Here is an 18,144-nt window from a genome sequence, read left to right on the forward strand (position 1 = left end):
GATATTTTCCATCTGACCTTTTACTTGGAGTCATTCCGGAGCGTTTTTATCCTCCACGGATTTAACAGCCCCTCAGCAAATTTGATCTAGATTTTACAAAAGTCCATTTGTGACTCTTTAACTCTTCTGCTTCCTACATTCCATCATGATGTGGTCACTAAAAAGCTAAGAATAAACACTTGGATTCCGCCAATGGTAAAAGCTGTTGGCCCATCTTGTTACGGAAAAGTTGAGCAAGTTGAGGTGAAGAGCAACCGAGACAGATATTATTGTCTTTTCAGGCATCTTATCATTTCAAGTTCCTCAGTGCCTACACACAATTCCACATCCCCGTCATTATCAGTCGCGGTAATTCATCAAGTCAACTATGACTTGTTAACCCCAGACGCTGACATAAGTGCTTCTTAAAGTGGAAAGTGACTTTTCCCATGTGTCTAATATCCTTTTGTTCTGTTTTGTTCTTTTGTTCAGCATTATTTCATGTAGAGCCCGGAGCCTCTCGTTCTTATATTTATTAGTCATTCTCTTTTAACCTAAAAATACACAAAAAGCTAACCTATATGTATTTCATTTTTCAAATCTTTCAGAATCGTTTCGTTTTTGAAGGTGCATTGGAGATCCATAACGGTGGCCAGAATGCTCGCTTTGGCTCGTCCCTTGCACCCGTACCAGATTTAAACGGGGATGGTTTCAATGACCTGGTGGTCGGGGCCCCGTTAGAAGACGAGCACAAAGGGGCAATCTATGTTTTCTTCAGTCAGCAGAACAGAATACTGCGCAAATACAAACAGGTATGTTGTAACGTGAACTCTACTTATATCATGTGGCTGGAGTCACTTCCAAAACTATCACTTGAAACAAGAAAATGAAGAGCGGAAAAAACTGCTCGTTTTTTGAACTGCAAACATTGCAATGTTAAACAATTCAAGATGATAATTTGGGAACTGACAATGGTATCAATTTGTGAAGTATATGAAAAATCCCAAATATGTTGCGAGTAAACACCCGTAGCAATCCCATGTAAGCTTTGAGGGGAACATAACGGCTCACAGAAAGATCCAAGGCAAGATTCTAATCCAAAACCTTTGACTGTGAGGCAGACGTGCAAGCCACATTCACTCCCGTGCCGTGCCAGAAAAATATAAAATAAGAAAATACAATATTACTAGAACATTGATGTCTATGCCCAGTGTTCATACAAATATTTTACCTTACAGCTATTTAAGTTGGCCTGTTTAAATGACATTATTCATGTGTTGTACTTCATAAAAAAATATTTTTCCAAGAAATGTAAAATCATAGAAGAGTTTGGTGACAGTTCAAAAGAAGATCTCTCGTGCAGACTGGAAAATTGCAGGCAATTGTTCAGAGTCATCAAGAAACAAATTCAGGTCAAACATCCAAGACAAACAGTGGACAACACTTGGAAAGAAGCTGTAATCTCTCTCTCTCTCTCTTTTATATATATATATATATATATATATATATATATATATATATATATATATATATATATATATATATATATATATATATATATATATATATATATATATTTATTTATTTTTTTTAATAAAAAGAAAATGATGAAAGGATGTTTTTACTTTTCTTCTCTTCTGGAAAGAGTATGTGGCTGCTTATCAATTTAGTGGTCTGTTGTTTACTGTGGCAGCACATGCCACATGCCATAAGCTTAAATGTACGGATACTTAATGCTTCTGACAGACTGTTTGTCTTTTAAATCTCCTTCAGATGCCTAGCCTTGACTAACTGTTTTGTGGGGTATTTCTGAAGATTTAGAACAATTGTTTTTTTTTAAGCAAGATACCCGATTTGCCAGAAAAATAATGAACAGCCTGGCATTAACAAAAAGGTTTGTCCAAACAGTTATGGGGTGTGATTTTCAGTGAGCACACTGTCAAGCTACTCACTGAGATGTGAGAAGGAAGCTCTCGATAAAAGGCAACATGTGAGTAAATATATCATGTGAAGCTCAGTGGCCAAATGACCAGCTCAGTGGCCTAGTGGTAGAGTGTCCGCCCTGAGACTAGAAGATTGTGGGTTCAAACCCCGGCCGGGTCATACCAAAGACTATAAAAATGGGACCTATTGCCTCCCTGTTTGGCACTCAGCATTAAGGGTTGGAATTGGGGGGTTAGATCACCAAATGATTCCCGAGCGTGGCACCGCTGCTGCTCACTGCTCCCCTCTCCCCCAGGGGATGGCTCAAAATCACACGGGGATGGGTTAAATGCAGAGACAAATTTCGCCACACCCAGATGTGTGTGTGTGACAATCATTGGGACTTTAACTTTAAGAGAAGTTCACGTAATGCATTAGCACATGGAATCAAGCATAAGTCGCAAAGAAAAAAAAATAATCAAATGAACTCCAGCACAGAATGTCATTCCAAATGGGTTTGTGACAATAGAAGTATTATTTGAAAAAAAAAAAAATTGATACAGTGGTTCTGTCTGAAAAAGCCACAATGCTTACTGAAATTACAAAATACCAAAATGCATACTGAAAAGCCACAAAAGTCTCTGGGAAGTTCTTTAGACAAATGAAATAAAACTGGAGCGTTCTGCAAACTTACATCAGTTTTATGTTTATAGAGGAAAAAAAATGAACAAAGAAAGAAACACTGATGTGTCTTGTTGATCTTCTGTAGCTCCTGTGCTGCGTCCAGCACAGTATCTCCTAAATCTCAACAGGATACAATTTCCAATGCCTAATTACTTTTCACTATTTACTTGCTCTATAAATTTTAATCTAAATGAGAAGAAAAATTTGTGGAATGAGCTGAAAAACTGCTGGAGACACACATCAAATTTGAGACAACTGGAGCAGTGTTTTCCATAAGGAGGGGCCAAATTCCTGGTGGCATGAGCATAAATCTCATTGAGAGTTACAGAAATTGTTTTGATTGCTGTGAGTCCCTGAAAAGCTTGTGCAATGAAAGTTTGAAAATTGAGTCAAGGCTACCATCAGTTTTTGTTGTTGTTGTTTGTTTTAAATATTTTTTTTGTTCGACAGCAATTCCAAAATAATGCATGATTTATGCATTTCTTTATGTTTGCCAATTATAAGGAAGATTAACAACAATTTTGACAATGTGTGTGAAAAACACTACATAAGACCTATTGTTTTTGTTTTTTGTAGAGGATTGCGGCAGTAGATTTGGCACCTGGCCTGCAATACTTCGGCCGCAGCATCCATGGAATGATGGACATGAACAACGATGGTTTAGTGGACCTGGCAGTGGGATCACTTGGTGCAGCTGTTCTCCTCTGGTTAGTCTACTCTGATATCCACAATATTTAAAATAAAGATATAAATTGGCATAGCTATGCTCTCACCGGTTAATATGACGACATCATCTAGCAGACAACAAACTGTTCCAACATTGTCTTCAGCATGGTTTCAGCCTTGATGCCACTTATTCTTTGTAATCCTGATTTTTCTCCTTTTGCCTTCACAAACAAGCATTGTTGCGATGGTAAATGCAATAATTGTCCAATCTTTCATAAGTGTTCAGGCCGTTCTCCCACAAGATCCATAAAGTGCTGAGCATTTCCCCTTCTTGCTCCATCAGCTTGAACAGTAAATGAAAAGCATCAACTGAAAAGTTCTTGATGAAGATGTACAAATAAGTTATTTGGAGTTTACATGTCCCGTCTGTCTGTCTACCCATCTGTCCGCCCATCCATCGATCCATTGATCGATCATTGATCCATCCATCCATCCATCCATCCATCCATCCATCCATCCATCCATCCATCCATCCATCCATCCATCCATCCATCCATCCATCCATCCATCCATCCATCCACTTTTTACACAGTTATCTTTGGTAATTAAGATATGTGGTAGCTAAAAACTGTAGTTTTGGGGGAGGAGAAATATCTTGTTATCATTGTTAAAAGCACTTTATACATGACAGATTAAGTGGAGACAACACCTCTCCCCTCTAATGCCAAAATACTAATGATAGTAGTACAGCTATGTTTCATGAGCAAAATACTCCAGTTGATGGTTATAATACAGATGGTTTCCAAATTTATTAGCACATCTGCCTTACAGTCGATAGTTTGTTTACGGATTCAAATATGGGCTCTGGCCTTCCGGTGTGAATGAAAAATTCTCTCTGTGCCTGTGAGTCCGCTCCAAGGCTCTGTTTTCTTCCCTTATTCCAAAACACATTTATGGCAGGTTAATTGAAGACTCAAATATATCCTTAGGTGTGAATGCAAGTGTCAATGGTTGTTTATTTATTTATATCACCCATGACTCGAGTGAATTTAAAGCTTAAGTACTCTGGAATCGTTGGGTCTTGACAAAGATACTTTCTGCATGTGTTCACAGGTCAAAGAGCGTTGTCCGCATTTATACTACTGTCAGGTTTGAACCCAGTAAGATCAACATCTTTGTGAAAGACTGTCAGAGGGGTGGCAAAGACGTGACCTGCATGTCAGCCATTGTTTGCTTCAACATCACCTCCAGAACAGCCATTTCTGCCACGGAGGAAATTGGTAAGCCAGAAAAAATAATCAACTTTCTAAGTGCTCCGGTCAAGTTTTTCACTCGTGGTTTGGTTTCATTTAATATTGTTCAAAACACATTTTTAAGGTCCAGCACAAAATCGCACTGCGCTTCTGAGTGAAGTGCTGACAAGTGTTCTGTTGTCACTCTGCAATACCTCGTTGGTCAGCTGTTATTTTGTACTCGGTGAACCATGACAGGAAGAAACCTGGCCGGTTTCAAGCGGAAAAGGCCGTAAAAGCCAGTACAGTATATCCTTTATGTCCTGCCTGAATCTACATTTTCAGGGTGTGCTTTCCTGTGCAGTGTCTCGCGCTTACAAGTGGCACCAAAAGATTTGTAGCGATCTTTACTGTTAATCTCACCGCTGTTTCCGAATCTAATGTTGCTGCATCTTCAGCTGCTCAACCACATGCTTGCAGTCAGACGTAATGATTTTTAGAATCTCCGTTATTGTACCAAGGCATCTGGAATTCGATCTGTTTTGCTCAATTGTAAACTGATGGCTCAATCTGTCAGATGGCGGATGGTTGGCCACCTACACAAATGCTCAGGTTCTTTCCGTAAAGTTTATTTGAAGAGATATAATCTTAGGTGTCTTTGTGTGTGGAAAGAAGGCAAGGAAGCTGAGCGTAAGGTGGAGTGTGTTCTTATTTAACCTTTTGCCCCATACAACTTTATCAAATAAATCAGACATGTCAAAAACAAAGTGGAAGGAGAACAAAGGGATTTATCTTGTCTTTCCTGCTTGCATAAGTACAGTGCAACACATTTATTTAATTTTCTGCTCATTGTTATGGCTGGTGAGTAATGCTCGGCAGATGTGGTGCATTAGTGGTAAACTAAACTGTGGAGTAAAAATTTCATGCAAACTTGCATTATGAGTATCTCAAAGTGTTGTGGTATACACAATGTTTTAGAAAGTCCTAAATAGTGTTGTCGGTGGAAAATATTTGAAAGGTCAAGGTCAGTGTACTTATTTTAATTTTTTAGTCGTGCCTAGTTTCAACTTAAACAGCAGTCATTTTTTCCAGTCATAAAGTAAGATTCAATACTACATGGAAATTGTTTAAACAATGTGGCTTGGAAAGGACTCAGTTCTGCAGTTTAGGATTTGGATTCTTGGATAAATCAGTCTCACAATCATCTCGTGCTAAGCTTAAATTGCACTGGACCGCCACAGTGATGTCATTAGGCATTGCCACAATTTGACATTTTTTTTAAATTTATAGGTCTCTAAATGAAAGCCCTTCTCTCGTCTTGCACAGAGTTTCTTGTACAAAAAGGGTTTTTTTTCTCATTTAATTTTACAAATATTATTAAAGTCAATATACATTGATGAGAAACTGCACCACTCTTGTCAAGTTACAATTCTTTTGCAAAAAAAACTAAGTCAATATTTAGGTACATCACCAGAACAAGTAGTTTGATATGATTGTGCTAAATTGTTTGTGCCTGTTCCTGTAAAAGTAGAACACAGCATTTTTTTTTTTTTGCTGAGTTTGTCAACAGTCGTGATTTGAACAAATTAGCGTTCATTTGGAATGTTTTTTTTTTTCACTAGATAAATTTTAATTACTGACTTTTTCAACAATAAACAACCAAAAAAAACCAAATACATTGTGCAAAATCGCAGCTTGAGTCTCACAACATTGCAGTGTCTTTCATTTAATATGTACTGTAAATTTTACTTGTATTCTCTGTATTCATTATTGTAACCTAACCTAACCTTTTTTGTCATAATTTTACAACACACTATTGTGCCTTAATAATACATACTTTACAAATTTCTTTTATGACCCCGTAGGGCTTAAATATAACGTGTCCATTGCGGAGCGACGTTTCAATCCTCGAGCCATCCTGGACAACCCAAGCAAGTCTCAGCCTCAAAACCTGACCCTTCTTCCTGGAGATGAAGCGTGTGAGCACATTTACTTCCACGTCATGGTAAGGCCAGTCCCAAATGTCAGCTACTAATGTGGCACTATTGCATTGCGTCATAATTTAAAGGCTAAATGTGTTTTGACTAATTTGTTATTGCCATCAATTACATTTCTTTACCACTTGATAGTCTACGTAAACAATGACAATGGTGAACTACTTTTTTCAGTTTTATAATTAGAGATGCAAACAAAATTTTCTAGATCATTTTTTTGTGATGATTCTGAATCTCTCCTTGTTTTTTCTCGAGCATAAAAAGTTTTTGTAATTATATTAATAATATAACCTCAACAATATAATATTTATGACTTGAGGGTTAGGTTCAGCAACTGGTGGATTATTTTTTTCGGAAACGTCATAGCTTTAAATTATAACGCATAGTAAAATCCGTATTGCTCAAACTTTTGTATAGGTCAAACTTAAAACCAAAAAATGAAAACATCTCGAAAACCTGTTGTGCTAGAAAAAAGTAGACATTCTTGAAAACATCAAAATATTTTTAGGGACATATAAAGTCGCCTCTGATTAAGCCAGTGTAATTTAAAAAATGATATACAGTAAATAAACACTAAAAAAGCCTACATGGTTGATGGAGATTTTTCATACATTTATTTAGCAAGACATACTGAATACATTAGATAAGGTAATACATGAGCGTTAGCTTAAAGTGCCTCATTTAGTGGGGTGAGCAAATCAATAAAACTGCAGGTTGTATCAACAAAATTCCAAAATGTGTTTTGAATCAAGGTTGTGACATATTCATCAGAATAAAATAACTGTGAGTTATCTTTGCGAATAGAATGTTTTTTTACATAGCGCTTGGACTCTATTCTACACAGCTACTGTAAACAACATTTTAATTAAATATTTCGGAATTTGTTAATGCGTCTCAAACTTTCTGTATTACAGGAGACAACCGACTATGCGAGGCCTATCGTGTTTGCCGTACAAGTCGGGCTGCGGGATCCACTCAATGGACCAGTTCTAGATGAAAGCTGGCCAACGGAGACAAGAACTGAGGTCAGAAGCAATTAATCACAACACAGACCTGAGCACTGTTTCTCTCAGTCTCTCTCTCTCTCTCTCTCTCTCTCTCTCGCTCTCTCTCTCTCTCTCTCTCTCTCTCTCTCTCTCTCTCTCTCTCTCTCTCTCTCTCAACACACCTTTCTTTTTGTTTCTAGTTGCCTTTCTGGAACGGATGTGATGAGGATGACCGGTGTATGCCAGACCTAGCCCTGCATAGTGTGACAGACCTGATGACTCAAAAGTAAGTATCCACATACAGTGGAGGGGAGAGTCCCGCATCATTGTTTGATCCTCTGGTGATATTCTTAGTGCACTCTAACAAATAAATGAATGGTCTTTGAATTTCGAAGTTTCTGAATCCAACTGACTGCCTCCCTCCTTGTTCTGTACACATAATTAATATCTTCTATTATACATTTTCTACCACAATTAGCTATGGGGTGTCAACTGGAACTGGCTACAAATCCATTAGAAGTAGCTTGGTGAGAAGGAAAAAAAAAGTAATTGTGAACGAAATAGTACAAACTAGCAGTCAATTGCTCTTGGTCTGGCTATTGTAAAATCTTGGTGATTATGGGCTGTCAATGGATTTTTGAGAATGACAAAAATATACAGCCAATGCAACAAAGGAATTTGTATAGAGCTTGACTCTGATGTGAATGAAGATTCAAGATGATATTTTTCGTAGTAGGGTAAACGTCCAAAGTCAGGAATGTCATAACTATTGTCTCCATACTATTGTATGATTTCCATTTTGTATTCTCACCTCACTGCCTCCCAGGCAGTTCTGTTCACAGGCTGTTCAGTCCCGAGGTGCTTTCTGCCGCCATCTAAATGAAGGGGGTTCAGAGGGATCTCTACGGGTTCTCGAGGCAAACAGGAGAAGGCTGGTAGTGGATGTCCGGCTGGAAAACAAAGGAGAGAATGCCTACAATGCTCGTCTCAATATCAGCTATTCCCACAATCTGCGTTTCTCAAGCCTCATTTTGAAGGTGTGTGCTCATAACGAAGGCTCCAGTTCGTTTGTGAGATGCTCATACTTTGTCAATGTTCTTTCATTCTAGGACAATGCTGATATCAAGATTGATTGTTACATCGAGGACAAAGTGAAACACGAGAAGATCTGCAATGTCAGTGCTCCATTTATGAAGTCAAAAGCACAGGTGAGCTATTATTTAGTTCTTTCTCCAAGAATAATAAGACAAATATTAATTCATAAAGTGCTTATTGCAATTTATTTCAGTTGTTATACTCAATGATGTCAGCATCATCGTTGTTGTATGGCGAGTGATTTTTGCAGTAAAAGTAAACTGGAGAATTCCAAACATGCATAGTTGATAGATAAGGCCCAATATATTCTCAAAATATACCGTTTTTACTATTTTTGAGATGCAAGTAAACCGCTTATTCCGTTTATGGCGCTTATTCTGAATCAGCCTTTTTTTCTCTATCACATGAGGTTTCATAATAAATAACGTTAATGATATAATAGCAATAATAAAATATGCAATACAATAATATACAGTATTCATATTTCTGAATTAAGGGTTAGGGTCACCAAGAGGTAGAGCTTTTTTACTAAAACGTCTCTGGTATTAATCCGTATTAAGAAAACTTCTGCAGGTCAAGCATACAGTAAAAATCAAAAATGAAAATGTATCAAAAACCTGAAGTGCTAGAAAAAAAAGCGAAGACATTTTATTACATCAGCTTAAAAAATACATTAAGGGACACAAAAGTCCAACTCTGATTAAAATTTGATAAGCAGTGTAATCTGACTAAATGGTATCTAGAATTCTAAAGAAAATATATCATTATTTTTTTCCCTCGTAAGGAGTAAGACTGTTCTATTCTGTCACCATCAAATCGTTCAGATTGCAAATTAACACGCAACAAGCCAAACCACAGGCCAGACTTGAAGATATAATTTGTTATGTCCTCTGACATCAGTGACAGTGGTGTCGCCGCTTAATCACATCTGTTAACGGACAGAAAAGCATAAATTATATTGGTAGTAGCATTTTTAATGAAACAATGAGTGGCCATGATTTGGCACTCAGACTCTATTTCAAATACTTGGATTGTGGAATGATCAATCTCAGTCGACAGTATAAGTAAATTCCTCCAGAAATATTTTTGTAATTGTTTTTCTTGCCATTAGTTACTGAATGTAATTTTCTGTTACATCATGTGTATAAAATTAAAATTTGGTGAAAGACTGTAATATACAATACTAGTTTGCCCTTGGGAACAAGTTCCACTCATGAAAGGTGGAAAAGGAATATACCTACATTTAAAAGCTGTAGGAAAGATGGATAAAAAAGAGATTTGTGTTACACGGGGCAAAGCTGAACATCACTGCTGATGTTTTTATTCCCATATTTATTATTATTTCTCGCAAAAGACATATGATGAGTAGCAAAAAATGTGGGGTAGAACGCATAACTTACTTTGGGTAACTTGGAGAATTCCTGTGAAGCAGGCCATAACATCTGTCTGTCATGTTTCCATCATTTTACACACATGTGAGTCAGACTGACTGAATTTCCATGACAAAGATATTTCCTATACCATCTTGTTATGAGATAAAATTTATGTGCATCCACCTCAATGGAACCATTCTTCAAACCTTTCTTTCATCTGTATCCTGCAGGTGGGAGTCAATGAAGTCTACTCTTTGTCATCTGTTTCTAATTCTCACGTTCAATTCTTGCCCACACACACACACACACACACACACACACACGCAAGTCTTTCTGAGGGCTTCTAACGTCTGATATATTTATGAGGCAGAGCTCTCTCTGGAGCATTTTCCAACAAGGTGTCAGGTTTCACTTTCAAGAAGGCGATGTTTGAATTAGCTCCGATAAGGATGACACTGATGGCCCTCCAAACGGGGCAATTAAAGATATTAAACTGAAAGCAGATTACGCATAAGCCGTGGAGCCCATTGATGTCTGGACATGGTTGCCGTTGTGTTGACAAAGACGCTAGGAATGAAGTGCAGACAGTGATTGAAAGAGTTTACGCAATGTCCTAACCACACTATTATCACAAACAGCAGTCATCCCCTGGGTAACAAAAATATCGCATTTCTCTCGAAGCGCTCCCCAGCAAACTAAACCAAGACGGCTCCTGTCACTGTTAAATTTTCCCACTGATTCATAGCCACTCATACACTTTGAATGGCATCCAGAGCCACAATAGCGTTCTGCTCTCATCCGAGTCAAACAAGACTTAGTGTAAATCCTTTGCTTTTGTTCCCACCCCCCAAGATCGTAAGTAAAGACGGCAGGATCGTCGATTCTCCTGACCTTAGTAGTAACTACGATAAACTTACTGCTGCTTTGTCAATTTTTCGAGCTTCAGACTTGATTATTGATTCAAATTACGTATGGCTACCGTATTTTCCGGACTATAAGTCGCTCCGGAGTATAAGTCGCACCAGCCATAAAATGCCCCAAAAAGTGAAAAAAAAGATATATAAGTCGCTCCGGAGTATAAGTCGCATTTTGGGGGCAATTTATTCGACAAAATCCCACACCAAAAACAGTCATGAACGAGCAACAACAGGCTAAACGATAGCAACAACAGGCTAAACGATAGGTATGCTAACGTGACAAACACAAACAAAGAGCTGAGAACGGGCCTGACGTAACATATAGAGTGATTAAGGACAACTATTACATGAATAACATGTTTATAAAACCATCAGTGTCACTCCAATTCATTAAATAGCAACAACAGGCTAAACGATAGGTATGCTAACGTGACAAACTCAAACAAAGAGCTGAGAACGGGCCTGACGTAACATATAGAGTGATTAAGGACAACTATTACATGAATAACATGTTTATAAAACCATCGGTGTCACTCCAATTCATTAAATAGCAACAACAGGCTAAACGATAGGTATGCTAACATGACAAACACAAACAAAGAGCTGAGAACGGGCCTGACGTAACATATAGAGTGATTAAGGACAACTATTACATGAATAACATGTTTATAAAACCATCAGTGTCACTCCAATTCATTAAATCCATCGATCGTTCTTTGTCAACAATGGGTGCGCACGGCTGAGGGCGCTTGCGCTTCAAAATATTCCACAGGCTCATATAACGATAGATAAACTATATTTTAAATAACTATAATACAAGCCAATAATATTATCAAACCATCCGTGCACTTTAATTCCATTAAATCCATCGATCAAATTCCTCGTCCTTTGTCAACATCGCCGCGCGTGCGCCCTGACGTCAGCCTCGTCTTTATTCCACAGATCTACTATATAACTATATTGTAGCGTTAACAAAGTACAAGGATAGACGTAGGTTTGGTAAACGGCTCTTTATTAAACAAAACAAACTTCCAAGCGTGTGGCGGCGTGGACTTCCAGACAGACCGGGCGTGCGTAATGGCCATGTCCGAGCCCCACGCACCGTTCGCGGACAGCCACTCGGCCGAGCGTCGGCCCCCGACTCAGTAGAGACCGGGCGTGCGTAAAAGCCATAATAGTTTTTCAAACCTTCTATGTCACTCCAAATCCTTAATTCCTTCAAACTCGTTGTCCTCCGTGTCACTTAGAAATGGTCACCGCTAATGATGGTAGTCCTTGTGTGGGCACGTTTGTATGTAAACAACCGGCGCGCCGCGCTACTGACGTCACTTGAAATAGTAATCCATTGGTACATCACGGTTCTCCAAACTTTCTTTCTGCTGCTCGATTACTGTTTTCAGCTGCATATTTTACAACTTGAAGTTTGTAACCTGCAAAATATGAGTTTCTTTTTGGTGCCATTTTTCTTAAGCCCACCCAGTTGATGAGTCACGGCCAACGGTAAAATTTAGAGCGCCCTCATCCAGTTTCGTCTGAAAATATATATTTTTTTGGTTGTTTTATCAAAGTCAAAGTCTGCTTTATCGTCGATATATTTTTTTATATACTAAGACACACAAAGAGATTGAAATTACATTTCCACTATCCCTCGGTGAGATAGTACACATATGCATACAAGCATCACAAAAAAAAACCAAGAAGGCACTAACAATGAATAAATAAGAGTATTGAATAAATGATAAATAAACAAATAATAATAAATAATAATAATAAATATAAGAGGAGCAAAAATGGAGCAAGTGTACATACAGCAGACAGTGGACTTGGATATGGTGCTTTAAAGTGTTAATTGCTTTATTTGACGTTTTCTCTATTTTTTATGTTTTGAATATGTTCAAGATAAAGAAATAAAAGCATGTGAAGTGATCAACTATACTAAAAATAACATGGGAAGTGGTCAACTATACTTGTAAGTGATGTCTTAATGATCAAGTAAAAATTTGTGAAAAAAAAACATATATAAGTCGCTCCTGAGTATAAGTCGCCCCCCCACCCAAACTATGAAAAAAACCGCGACTTATAGTCCGGAAATTACGGTATTTATTAACAACTGTAGGCAAGAACACACTGAGCTTTGGGGCACATCTCATTTCATTATAAACTCTATTGTCACTTAAGCACGCGATCCAAAAGTGTATTCGGAGTTTGCTGTGTTTTCTTCTCGCCTTCATCTTTTGGTACCCAAGTCCTTTAAAAGGGGCCATGGAAAGGAAAAGATAAGCCTTCTTTTTCCAGGGTATCATGGGTCCTTTTCCACCGCATAAATGGGGTTGGAGGAAAAGAGTTCTTCATTTGTTTATGTACTATGTCTGTGGTCTGTCAGGGATGAGTCATGCTATGTGGAGGAGGGAAGCTACAGTAAATATTGTTTTACATTCCTTTTTGCTCAAATGGAACCGATCAGCATTTCATGACGGCCTGAAGAACCGTGAACAAGACACAGCGTTGCTCCCTGCTGACATTCGACCGCCATCTCCTCTCCTCGTCTCGTCTCCCCATTTTTGCATGGGCACTTGAGAGCTCGTTTTGTTTTACTTTAGGATTCCTCCATGAGTTATTTCATTTTTTTTCCCACAACAATGATAATACAGTTTCCCGACTCCCGGTTTCTTCCACGCTACTTTTCTGACCTCCGAATAAAAATGTTGGGCCCCGTTTCGGTCAGGGGCATTTCCGGTTGTGTTTGGCTGACATTATTTCGATAGCATTGTGTTGGCTGGAGCACTTTATTCTGTGCTTTTTAAGATGCACATGCGTGATTAACAATGTGTTTTTCGTATAGGTATTATTTCGTTTGGAGTTTGAGTTCAGTCGCATTGTCATCCTTGATCATCTCAGAGTCATCCTGGAGGCAAGCAGGTGTGGACAGTCACTTAATGAACAATACACTTTTATCTAAATAAGTTTCAATCCAGTTTGTAGAGCTTTGAACAACTTTTTGCTCTTCACAGCAATGGCGAGGAAATGAGTACAGCTGATAACTTCAATGATATCTATTACTCACTGAAATACGAGGCAGATCTTCTCTTCACAAGGTTTTTTTATTACTGAATTTTTCAAATACTGTATGAAGCTTGTTACTTCTCACACATTGCATTTTTAATGTGTTTATTTTACACTTCAAAAGGGATTCAAATCCAACTCGTTATGAGATCAAATCTGAATTATCACTGGAGGAGCCTGGAGTTATTGGTCCTCCTTTTAACTTCACTTTTCAGGTAAGCCGACGGTGCTGTCAACACTTGTTTGCAAATACCCAATTTACTCTGGTTCATCCCTCAGATCCAGAATCTTGGCTACTTTGCTGTGAAAGATCTACAGCTGAACATTGAGGTCCCAGAAATGACAAAAAATGGCAACCAGCTCCTGCAGATATCGGATTTGCACATTGACCAGGTGAGTGCAGAGAGCAAATAAATGTTGCACAACTGAATAAATGACAAACTGGCTCATTAGATGCCAAACACTCAGTGTCTCAGTTGAAGTCACGTACTAAAAACACAAGTGACTTTTCAAATGTGTGCTCGAAATGTTTTCCCTCACATGTCCTGCAGAGAGATGGTACACACTGTGTACCACCCCAGCATGTGGCACAGAGCAGGGCGTCACCTGAGGACCTCACCCGTTTCTCTCGCTTGGTACAGAACTATATAAAGATGAAGCTGTACATTGAGGTTTTTTGTTTTGCTCATTTTAAATGTCTGGTATTGCAGAATCGATCCAACACCCTGATTCTGCCAATACAGTGCACAATCAATGTCGCCTCCTACAGAGAAATCTCAGTTAGAATTACAGGAGCTCTACGAGTACATACTTTACATGCAGTGAGTATCCTATTTAAAATATCTTTTAGAATTCAATACATGCAAGAGTTACATTTGTCTATCCAGGTTTTTTTTTGTAAACGTAAAACAATTGTGTTTTTTTCTGCTGTCCAGCTGAAGTTTAAAATCCTTGAACTGGTCACCAGTGCATCAGCGGAGCTGCCCTCCACCAGCCGCATGTTTCTACATGAAGAGAGACCTGTCAGAGAAGTGAGTCAACTACGCTGCCCCAACAATAGTTCAATAATTGCCTTATTTTCAATATTCTGTTTTTGAAACTCTTGAGGCCACAATTACTTTTGTCATTTTGACATTGTAAAACAGGACAGAGTAAGACAAATACACACATAGTGTACAGTTCACACACACAAACACACACATGACGACGAGGATTAACGTCCTCATTGCCTTTGCAATATATTCTGGGAACTGCTTAATACAAATGGTTTGTCTGAAAAAGGCACTATGCTAATGCAAGGCCACTAATGCAGGCTAATTATAATCTTTATGTCAGCCATCTACAGACAGACGATACATACAAGATTCAAGCAAATGCACGTCTGCTGCATTTGCTTGAATCTTGAAAGACCATCTTTGCAATAATAAATAATTAATGAATTTGATTTTGCAATGAATGTGATTTTTAATTCATTAGAAACGTGGCCTTTCATTACAGTACATTAGCCTTTTTTTATTTGCTAAGCACACGTTCAGTATTTGTTAATGTTTTATTGTTTTTGACAATTAATGTGATTTGAAACTTTTGTGATATTAATTGAGTCATCAAACAGAAGGGCAGTGCCATACTTAAGATCTAAAGCACAGTGAGAAGGTTCTGGCCACGTGAACTCGCTCGCTGTGTGGTGCTCAGGGACCGAAAGGACCAACAGCAGCACGACGCATCAGGCTGGCCTTACATGCTAGAGTCTGTGCTGCCCTCTATTGATGAATACAGACGGAAAAACGATGCTTTGTTGGATTTTCCTCATCTGTGTGGACTGAGGACTGCGGAATAGGGATTTTGGGAAGGATCCCAAAATTTTATTTCCATCTTCTGATCGGATTTGACATTGTCAGTATCATCCAAAGGAGATCATTTCATCCTATCGCTCGTGCAAATCGACATTCTGTTTTCACATCATGTCACTTTGGCTATTCTTACTATTTGACTGGAACAATTGACAAAGCAAAACAAATGACTAAGTCGTTTCTTTTTTTGTAAAATTCATAGATAATATTGGAAGTGAGAAAAGAGGGAGATTACAGAATCCCAACCTGGATAATCCTAGGCAGCACGCTGGGAGGACTCTTACTGTTAGCCCTGCTTTGTTTGGCTCTCTGGAAGGTAAGTGCTGTGTAATCAGACAGGAGGAAAAATACAGCAATTTGACCGCATTCAACATTGTATTTGGTATTGCAAGTAAATTACTATGACTCATTTGTCACGAATAGAGATAGAAGAATAAACGCTGGTAAGAACAGGGGATAAAGGCGGTTAATGGTGACCTTGCCATTTAAAACAGTCCATTTTGGTCATATAGTAAATAGGCATGACGACAGCAGATAAATATCAACTGTGGAAAAAAAATTAGCTTTCTCGGCACCATCTTGTGCCTTTGGAATACAAGAAATTCCTGTTTAAGAAGTAGAAATGCATTGCATTGCATCAAAATTCAACAACCAGTGTTTGTTTGACATGCAAACGTTGATCTATAAGATATTTCATATATTGATATTTAGTAATCTATATTAAGATTTAATATTTAGAAATTACATTGTACATTGTAGTAGTAAAGCGAAGCATTGTTTTTTAAGCTTTTGCTTTGAAGATGTGTTATTTCTCCTCCCAGTTGGGCTTCTTCCAGAGGCAGAAACGGAGAGATGAGGACGAGCGGGAAATGAATGGAAAAGTGGCTGAAGAACGATAATGCAGGCTAGGTGCCCACAGCCGACACCTTTCCCATCGGGGAGCCGACACTCAGGGACCACTCCTCCTTCTTCCTCCCCCACTTTCTCCGACATCCACAGTGGCGCCATGTCGACAACTCCTTGCAATAACTGAGGCAAGGCAGCACCGGCGCAGCGGATGTGCCCCCCCACCACCTTCCCTCCCCAGCCACGAGTCAGCACTGCCACACTCACTTAGTTTGACTGCACTGTTCCGACTTGAGGGCCTTCTTGATCCATGTATCCCAGCGCCCTCGGTGTCAAATCCTTCACAGGTCTCCTGGCTCTTTTTTTTTCTTTTGAGCTTTCTCTAGTCATTTCTAAGGAACAGTAGAGAAAATATTGACTGCTTTTTGGGGGAGAATTTCTCGCAAATCTCTTTGAACCTTATTTCCTTTTTTTAATATTTATTTAAACTCTTATGGTAAATGTATAATACATGAAAAACCTCAAGGGTAACGTCACCCAGAAAGCTGCCACAAATGAAAAGATATATTATTGTATTTTGAATTTGATATTTAAAAGCAGCAGTTGTAAGGCTGTGCCAAAGTCACCAAAAACTTAGGTTGAAAAGTAATTATGTTAACATAAAGAGAGTTCTAGTTTTTCTGAAAATCCTGTTTTTATTCCATGCAGGATGGACTTATGACATTTGATGCACTTTTACTTTGTACAAATTTAACTTGAATTTGTAAATAGCTTTTTTATACCCTCTCAAATTATATGAAATCTTATTAATCTCCACATGGCATTATGTGTAAAAAGAAAATGAGAAACCATGGTTGTTTCCCGTGGTAGCGCACCTTTTACCATCCCTTGCATCAGGACAAAACACTGCGGTAATATTTTTCTCATGCATGAGAAATTGTAACGAAATGTTGACGGTGATTAAGTCAGTGTGCCACAACTCTTCTGGTATTGCCAATGAATGTCATTCTGTCCTCTTGGATGGGGTGCAAAGAGCTGTAATACATAAATGAATAAAACCGTATTTATATATTCATTTGTTTGTCTCGCTGATGGTGCAGGTAGTTCAATCTGGAATTAATTTCAAATTTAAAAAAATATCCATACACTGTGGCAACCTCACAGTTATGTTTTTGTTCAACAAATTTCCAACTGCCTGTGAATCAGTACCAGCAGACTAGATGTTATAGGAGTAACCCATTTCATGCGTATGAAAGAGATTGTTGATCGACCGCCTCCTTGAAGTATTTTCAACAAAATCAGATGCTCGGGTAAATCCACTTTCAGACTTTTCCACACTGCACTTGATTTTCTTGAGGCAGGGGCAGATTACCGCAGGCAGGGCACAGAGATTTTGCAAGAGTGGAAGGGGTCACCGTCAGTCAGCCAAGAAATCACCGAGAGGCATCCCCTGCTAGTTTGGAGGTGAAGTTGACGGCACCTCAGCGATATGGATTTGCCATTGTTGCAAAAGAAAGCCTTGGTTTCTACTAAAAG

The 18,144-nt window shown here is 38.5% G+C and overlaps 1 protein-coding gene across 2 annotated transcripts in view; it reads left to right on the forward strand.

Moving 5' to 3' along the window:
- The window catches only part of itga11a (integrin, alpha 11a), a 37,152-nt gene extending 19,473 nt beyond the window's left edge, over positions 1 to 17,679 (forward strand). For both annotated transcript variants that reach the window (XM_049718179.2, XM_049718180.1), the window contains 17 exons: positions 588 to 791; positions 3,163 to 3,293; positions 4,366 to 4,532; positions 6,350 to 6,489; positions 7,393 to 7,503; positions 7,665 to 7,750; positions 8,291 to 8,501; positions 8,574 to 8,672; positions 13,692 to 13,768; positions 13,861 to 13,944; positions 14,037 to 14,127; positions 14,192 to 14,305; positions 14,464 to 14,547; positions 14,623 to 14,733; positions 14,848 to 14,943; positions 15,965 to 16,078; positions 16,584 to 17,679. In XM_049718179.2, the coding sequence (XP_049574136.1) occupies positions 588 to 791; positions 3,163 to 3,293; positions 4,366 to 4,532; positions 6,350 to 6,489; positions 7,393 to 7,503; positions 7,665 to 7,750; positions 8,291 to 8,501; positions 8,574 to 8,672; positions 13,692 to 13,768; positions 13,861 to 13,944; positions 14,037 to 14,127; positions 14,192 to 14,305; positions 14,464 to 14,547; positions 14,623 to 14,733; positions 14,848 to 14,943; positions 15,965 to 16,078; positions 16,584 to 16,661 (1,998 nt within the window). In that variant the 3' untranslated portion in view covers positions 16,662 to 17,679. The remainder of the gene's footprint in view (positions 1 to 587; positions 792 to 3,162; positions 3,294 to 4,365; positions 4,533 to 6,349; positions 6,490 to 7,392; positions 7,504 to 7,664; positions 7,751 to 8,290; positions 8,502 to 8,573; positions 8,673 to 13,691; positions 13,769 to 13,860; positions 13,945 to 14,036; positions 14,128 to 14,191; positions 14,306 to 14,463; positions 14,548 to 14,622; positions 14,734 to 14,847; positions 14,944 to 15,964; positions 16,079 to 16,583) is intronic.
- Positions 17,680 to 18,144: the final 465 nt, after the last annotated feature.

This window comes from Syngnathus scovelli, chromosome 4 (genome assembly GCF_024217435.2).
Source record: "Syngnathus scovelli strain Florida chromosome 4, RoL_Ssco_1.2, whole genome shotgun sequence".
Classification (NCBI taxonomy): domain Eukaryota; kingdom Metazoa; phylum Chordata; class Actinopteri; order Syngnathiformes; family Syngnathidae; genus Syngnathus; species Syngnathus scovelli.